Below are 8,628 nucleotides of genomic sequence, written 5' to 3' on the forward strand. Positions count from 1 at the left end.
GGAATGCTCTAGCAAGTCTCCACCTTAAAGCCATCATCCCAAGCATATAAAATCAACTCAACCTCTTATGAAGGCCTACAACCCTTAGACCGGGCATTCACTTCTTTTACTGTCCGCCTCTTGATTTTACACCCTTTGATGATTACATTGGTCGATACTTGCTGCCACGAGTGTTTACTCGCCCCTTCGTTTACAGGCCACCACCATATAGACCACATGCGAGAATTATCCTGTAATGGACTACAATCCTAACACCGAGTGGAGCTCCCCAATATGGACCACAATTCGTATTCATCACAAGACTACCAGCCTCACGGGCTACAAATGTGGAGGGCAATCAAGTGAACCATCCGTACTAGCCACAACTAGCACACTCACATTGGAATTCCAACACCATCAGGCTCCAACCTAAAATGGTTGCGTGTTTAGCCCCATTACAAGCTACCACTCATAAATGTGCCGCCAACAAGTCATCGCCTCAAGGCCTCCATGCAAAGCTGTGTAGAATCCTTCACTACGAGCCAACTCTGCACCTGAAACCGCCAGATGCATCACCCACGTTGCTAGGCGAAGTCGTGCTCGAGACTACCTAACGACCACCTCAAACTGCCAAGCGCCACGAGCTTTTAGATCCTCTGCCAGATCATTTTCCGCCTGGCGGGACCACCCTCACTGCTAGGCGCCACGGGTTCGAAGACTTCTATGGTTTCTCCTATCGCCTGGCGGTACACCCCGTGTCACCAGGTGCCACACCAGTAGTGTTACTACTATTGGTTTTTGACACTTTGAAGTAGGTTCGAAGGAACCTCAAGCACTCAACATACAATCCAAATCAACAAAGATGTTTGTCCAATCATAATTGTCTACTGAATCATAGACCAACACACTCGTATGTTTGTGTGTGTGTGTGTGTATACATGGCAAAATATTACTTTTACAGTCTTTTAATCTGAATCATCACATAATCATACACAACTTTAATTACATTACATGCATATATTCCCTTTCCAACCCCTTATGCCCAATTAACGAATATTACTCACATAATTCCCATATAAGCCCCCAAGAACGCCCAACACAGAGCAAAACTAGTGTGCACATCTGCATTTATGTGTCGCTTAGCGGCGGTTCATGTACTGTCAGGCGGTGCATAAAATTCTGGGCACTTCCAGATTTTTCTGCTCTTATACGAACCCTAAATTCCCCATGATTCACTTCTATTAGTCTATTTCAATTGAGAGTTATTCAATTGTGGTTCTAGCCTTCTTATAGGTTAGTTTTAAATAGCTAACTCGACAATTGTAACAATTCTATCCCGTGTATCATGATCTCCTATTCTTCCCAAACCCCAAAGTTAACCCACATGCCCTTGTAAGCATTCAATCATCAAAGAACCATCAATACATGGTAATTCGCAACAATCACAAAACATCATTAATCAAATATTCAGAAGAATGTATCCAATAATCGAAATATTTTGGAACTCATAAAAATAGAGAAACCAACACATTCAACGTTTGTCGCTTGGGGGGTATTCCTTGTCGCTAGGCAGAAACCTATAAATTTTGGTTAACCCTGATGTGTTGCCTGGTATACCTTCAATGCCACCATATACTGGTACAATTAAACAAATGTGAGTCCACATGAATTGGTATTCTCAAAACTCACTTTCTTCTTACACAACCACACAAGTACTAAGCAAATGCCTAACCAACAAGCCAATTTCATATTTCTTGATAATTCTTATGCATTTCGGATTATATTATCAAGCCCCATGGTTCAACATCTTATTAAAATAATAAAATAATTAAATTAACACCCTAATGACATACACAAGACTCAAACTTAAGTCCTTTCAACATGACCAAGTACTTTCAACCACTTGAGCTAGTACTATTCTTTATCTTCTCCCTCCATATTAATTAACTTCGGGATTTCCGCCCTTGCATTTATTAAATAAATATTTACTTATTTATTTAATTTTTCCGGGTATTACAAGAAACAAAGATGCCAAGGGAAATAAGTTTCAATATGAGAGTATAGAAGTTGAGTTATTTGTAACCAAATGATGTTGATGATAGGTTTAATCCTTCAATGTAAGCGCAAACTAAGTCGAAGAGAACTTAGATCGAGTCGAGTCGATCTACAACCGGTTTGAGTCAAGTAGGCTTAGACTCAGGTGCCAAATATACTCAAACTCAAGTCGACCAAAATTACTAAGACCAAAATATAAATTTGAGTATATGAAGAATTTCAAATTCTTACCTTTTAGGTGGAATTTTAAATTCTTTAACTTTAAGTAATCTAATTACTCTAATATTATAAAATTTTAATTTCTTTCAAAATTTCATAATCAAACACCATATTTTATCATAAAATATTTCAAATTCTATAAAAGAAAAAAATTTTGTTTTAAAATACCTTATCCAAACACATTATTAGACTTTTCGAATAAGTGAAGACTCCAAATCTTAATATTAACCCATATAATATGTTTAATGTAAACACCATGATGAAAACTAGCTTCAAATCATGAGTATAATAATTTGACTCGCGTGGTCGTAGCTTTATCAACTTATATGTTACTACTCTTCTTTCTTATATCAATACACATCCAAGATCTTGCTCTAATACATTATAATATATATTTTATGGTCAAATTTGTCAATATCTTGTAAGAAGAAGGTTCATGAAAAATCATATCAATCTCATCTTTTAAACACTACAAATGTATTTATCATTAGTAATTCTTTAGTATTTTTTATTTGCCTACAACTTTTTGCCATTTCCTAAGAATTTTAGTTGAGTAAAATTGACTCTTTTCTAATGATTTATTTTTTCAAAATATATCTTATATCCTAAAACTTTTTTAATCTTTCTAACTTGAGCATTTTCCAGTGACATTATCCTTAGGTGTTAAAGTGAGATAACCCAACTTACATAAATTGTCTCAGCTGAACTAAATCCGAGTCAATTTAACTCGATTTACATAAATTGACTCAAAAAAGGTTAAATTAAATCTGAGTTAGTTCAACTCAATTTATGTTTTGGTAAGGGAAAATTTTGTAACTTGACTCAATCCTTGGCGAGTCGGTGGATTTAGTGAATTAAAAATATTTTGTTATTTAAATTTATATTATATATTTATTACAATAATGGATTGACTCAAAAAGATTATTGTTGATTGATTATGAATCAATCCACTTTTTCAATGCTACTAGAATTTATTTAAAAAAATAAATATTTTTCCAACAAAATCCAACTTGAACCCCTAATAAATAGAGCTCATTTTAACATCTCCATGCTTATAAAATTCATTGATGTACAATGCCTATTTTAATATATCATTTTATAAGCTATCTCAAATTTTAACGCACATCTTTATTTTTAACACTATACCTAAAATAGTTTCCCTCACAATAATTATTATATTATGTATAATTAGTATCTTATTCATGATTAATTTTTATGATGAAGAATCATTTATAACCATGATTTTTTATTATAGTTAAAATTCACGATAATTTCGTAATTACACGTTTATCTCAATAAAATATTTTCTTTTCTATTTTGGATAAAATTAATAATGTAAAAAGTTATATATTTATTAATTTTAAATTTGAGAATATTTACTCTTTCTTGTCCAACAGTAATCATAACCGAATTTCTTTTTAGCATTTTTTCAATTCAAAATAATAATGATTTCATAATTTTTAAAGGAAATTATTTCAATTCTAATCTATAAGTGAGTACATTAATTGTTTTATACAATGTTCTTTATGGAGTATTTATCGGCTTCTTTCATTTTCATCAAAAAAATTGGCTTAAATACACATTGATCTCTCTATTTTTGTTGTGTTTGTTCAATTTGGTAATCATTTTCGTTTTGCGTTCAATTAGGTTCCCATTTTCATCAAATTTTGGTCAATTTAGTTATTTTAACAATTGAGGTTTAAATACTTAACTTTGTTAACAATGCACGTGTCAGCTCCAGATTCTTTTGATTTTTTTTTTATTTTTGTAATTTTTTTAATTTAAAAAAATTGTCCACGTGTCAAGTCATAATTGTGTCACATGTTAGTGTCACTACCACATGTCAACTTGTGGTTGTGTTATTTCTTTTTGTTCAATTTAATTCCTATATTCGTTATTTTTGTTCAATTCAATTCATACATTCGTTATTTTTGTTCAATTCAATATCTATATTCGTTTGCTTTGTTCATTTTAGTCCCAATTTTAATTAAAATGTGTTAAAAACAAATTTGTCTAATAGCTCAACCTAGAAAGGGATCTGAATTGATTAATTAGTCTTTCACTTGTTTAAGTTGAATCTTAAAAGAGTCTTTAAGTTTTATAACCCAATTAATCAATTTCGCAGTTCTGTGTTAATGGACTGTTTAAGGAAATTAAGAAAGATTGTAAGAGAAGAGAAAAACCAAGACACAACAGTTTATACTAGTTCTATTCAAAAAGATCTACGTCTAGTCTTCTCCTAAGTAAACCCACTTAGGAGGATTCCACTAATATAATTAGGATCCAAGAATTACAAGAACACCTATATAATTCTAGAACCTAAAACCCAAGAACTTGATCTACCAATCAAGAACTCCCCCTAGGAGCAATGCATCCACGCAATTGCACCTAGGCCTACACTTCACACAATGAAGCAACTGTAATCAGAAATACAATAAAAAAGAATCAAGAAACGAATACACCTATTGTTGTGCAGATTTGTCAATTTTCTCCTAGATTCAAGCTAGACCCATCAAGGTAGAATCAACCATCAATCTCCTTGAATCTTCACTTGAATGATCTTCAAGAATGCTTAAGAACTCTGTGAATTTCAAAGGGCTGTTTCTCAGAATGTTTTTCAGTGATTTGTAATTTTTTCCAGACAGAAACAGATTTCAGAAAACAACTTTTATACAGAGTTCTTTGTTGTCATTAATGGATTAGGAATTTACCTAATCGATTATCGTGAGTGTATTTTCACTACCTTAGTGCAGTACTCACAGCTAATCCATTAGTTAAACAACTAATCAATTCATGATTGCACAAGCAAGAGTGTGATGATTAATTACAACTTAATGCAGGCTTGATTTACATATGATAATTTCATACAAACAGCCTAATGCACAGTCTAATTAAAACAGGACTAATTCTAAACTGGTAATGCACATGAAGTGTAGCCTTGGACATCATCAAAACCATCTTCATATGAGTTGAAGTAGCTCCCCCTTTCAACAAAATGAATTAATTATGTCCCTTACAAGTTGATACCAAATTTAATATCTTTTATTAATATTATACTAATATTTTTCTAAAATTGGCATTTTTATTAACTATTTTTGAAATTAAATTATAAATTATTAAATTAAATTATAAATTGAATATAATTCTTAGATTTAATTCTTTAATAGAATACAACTATTTAAAAAATTATTAAAATATAATTATTAAATTTTTTCTTCTAATATTTATATTCTAAAATACTAATACTTTTAAAATTGATATTTAAAAACATACAAATATTTTATAAAAGTATACTAATATTTATAAAATTAACATTTAAGTATAAAGTATTTTAGATTTTAATATCTAAAACTCAATAAAAATATTAAATGTTGTAGATTTAAATGTCAAATTCACAAATGTTAATAACTTTTTTAAAACATTTAATAATTATATTTTAATAATTTTTTAAAATATTTATATTCTATTTAACAATTGAATTTAAGAATTATATTCAATTTACAATTAAATATAATAATTTATAATTGAATTTTAAAAAATAATTAATAGTAATGTTAATTTTAAAAATAAGTATATAATATTTATAAAAAATTAAATTTGGTATCAATTTAAAGGTGAGAAAATCGCTCCATTTAAAAAAATGGGACTAAATTGAACAAAAATAATGAATCCAAGGATTGAATTGAACAAAACTAACGACTATAAGGACTAAATTGAATATATGGACTAAATTGAACAAAAAGAAATAATACAACCACAAACTGACACATGACACTAGCATTGACACGTGACACAATTGTTAGTTGACGTGGACAATTTTTTTGAAATTAAAAAAATAAAAAAAAAAACCGAAGCTGAAACGTGGCATGCATAGTTCAAAAACGTTAAGAATTTAAATATCGTTAGTAAAAAGGACTAAATTGACTAAAATTTGACAAAAATCTAATTGAACACAACGAAAATGATGACCAAATTGAATAAGCACAATAAAAATAGAGACCAAATATATATTTAAGCCTCAAAATATTTATAGAAATTTTCCCGATTAGATTTATTCTATACCAAAAATGACATTCAAAATTTAAATAAAAAAAATTAAAAAATTCAAATACCATTTGAAATATATATATATATATATATATATATATATATATATATATATATATAATGATATAAATAATATATAATCACTACAAAAAAATCATAATTACATATAGATAATTACATACAAATTTAAATCTGTATGTAAATTAGACTTTACATACAAATATTATCTATGAATTAGTATTCGTATGTAAAATAAAATTACATACGGATATTTTTGGTATGTAATGAAGGGGTATTTTGTGAAGGATAAATTTTGTATGTAAGAATATATGAATCTGTACATAAACAAAGACATACATTACATATAAAATTTATATACGAATTTTAAATAATAAAATATTAAAAAATTAAATTTGGAAAATATCTTTCTTTTAACATTGAAACCCTTTTTCTCGTGCTCACTCTACAATAATTCCTTTTGCGCTCTCGCAGTCATTGAACTTTAGTGGAAGGAGATGAAGCTTGGTCGAAATGGTTCGTGTTTTCTTTTTTCACTGTGTAGAGGTACGTGAGTGAACCCAATTTTAGTTCCGAAAATCTGTTTATGCCGAACAATGTTGTTGTTCTTTATTTGTATCAATCTGAAATTGTTATTCGTAAGTTGTATCAGTAGTTTTGGAAATCCCCAATTTCCAAACCTAGGGCGCTGATATCTCTACCTATTTGATTGTTGGACACAATAAATTCCTCTAATGAGCGCATCTCTTGCAGAAACAAGGTCAATCCACGAATGAGTTTGTTATTCCTAGGGTCCAAAGGGTTCGATTCTTAAAGGTACCATATATAGTTCCTCTAATGTAAAATCCATTTTGGATTTTCACTTTCCATATAAATTCTTGTTCTCAACTTCTAATGCTAGAAAACATTTTGTGGTTCAGGGAAAAAATCAAGATTGACATCCACCGAACCAAGGCAAAGTGGAAGGGCAAGTATAACAAGATTTGAACTCCGGTGAACTCGATCCAGAGTTGTAGATAAACAAAAGGTACATTGGGTTGGTACAAGTATTTTTTTGAATTTGAATGTTGGACTCTAAAATGCATGTTTTGGTTTAAATATATTGATATGCAAAATCTAGAAATTAAGAAAATGATAGATGAAAAGAAATAGGTGGGAGTTTGCATACAGGTGGATCCATTACTATACATGAGCATGCAATTCGCATGGTAAGTGTAACAACCAAAGTTTGTTTTTCTTTCTTTATAACCTGTATTAATCATGTTGTTTATAGGAGAAGGATTTGGGTCGTCCACCACATATTGATGAATTTTTCAAGCAAACTCATGTACGAAAGACTAATGGAGAATTTGTGGATGAACGATCTAAGAAAACACATGTAAGTCTAGTATTTCAATTTTTTTGTTGTTTCTTTTATTAGGTTATGAATTGTATATATGAATAAAATCTTTTTTTGAATAATAGGAGGAATTTAAGAGCAGATATGCTCAAGCTAGATCAGAAGCTGCATCTTGTGCTGGGCAATCTGAATCATCTCCCATGGAACATACAAAAGAAGAGAGAATAATGACTGATAGTTGGGTTCTTGCTGTACGTGGAAAGAAAAAGGGTCGGATCTATGGGATTTGAGTGGTTACTCGTACCAAACATGTGGACAAACTCACATATCATGGAAGTTCAAGTCACTCTTCAGAAGAGATTGTCCAGCTAAAACAAGAAGTTTTGAATTATAGGGAGGACAATGAGAGGTTAAGCCAACAGTTACAACAACAACAACGACAATTTCAATCCTTTGTTAGTGTTGTCCTCCCTTTCCTTCCACCAGATGCACAAACTACTTTGCAACAACAACAACAACAAGAGCAACAACAACAACCAGAGCAAAGCCAACCTCAACAAGACCAGGAGCAACCACAATTAAACAATCAACAACAACGACATGACTACTCTGAATATTAGGCCTTTAGATGTTTGTACTTCTTCATTATGTTAGCACTTTTAGGTTATGTTTTGTTAGAGTTTGATTACCATTATATCTGTGAACACTTTTTGGGGACTACATTAGATTATGTTATGTTATCACTTTTATTAGAACTATATTAGCACTTTTAGACCGAATTGTTGACATTTATTTTGTTTATAACTTGGATTTGGATTATGTTATTATCTTTGATTTGGATTTTATGTCGTTTATAATTAACTTGAATTTGGATTACGTAAATATTGCTTGTTGGTGAAATTTCATTGCAATTGACAGGAAATGCAAAAAAAAAAAAAATTGAAAATGAAAAAATATAGTTTTTAATTTAA

General features: G+C 30.3%; 1 protein-coding gene across 1 annotated transcript; it reads left to right on the plus strand.

The window, feature by feature from the left end:
• Window positions 1–235: 235 nt before the first annotated feature.
• Window positions 236–8,337, plus strand: LOC146883494 (uncharacterized). The gene is made up of 5 exons (XM_085666406.1): window positions 236–341; window positions 7,471–7,526; window positions 7,592–7,696; window positions 7,783–7,946; window positions 7,995–8,337. The coding sequence occupies exons 1-5, from the start codon at window positions 236–238 to the stop codon at window positions 8,275–8,277; spliced, it is 714 nt and encodes a 237-aa protein (XP_085522532.1). The 3' UTR covers window positions 8,278–8,337.
• Window positions 8,338–8,628: the final 291 nt, after the last annotated feature.

This window comes from Vigna unguiculata, chromosome 9, assembly GCF_037176805.1.
Source record: "Vigna unguiculata cultivar grain cowpea cultivar isolate G323 ecotype 2 chromosome 9, ASM3717680v1, whole genome shotgun sequence".
Taxonomy (NCBI): Eukaryota; Viridiplantae; Streptophyta; class Magnoliopsida; order Fabales; family Fabaceae; genus Vigna; species Vigna unguiculata.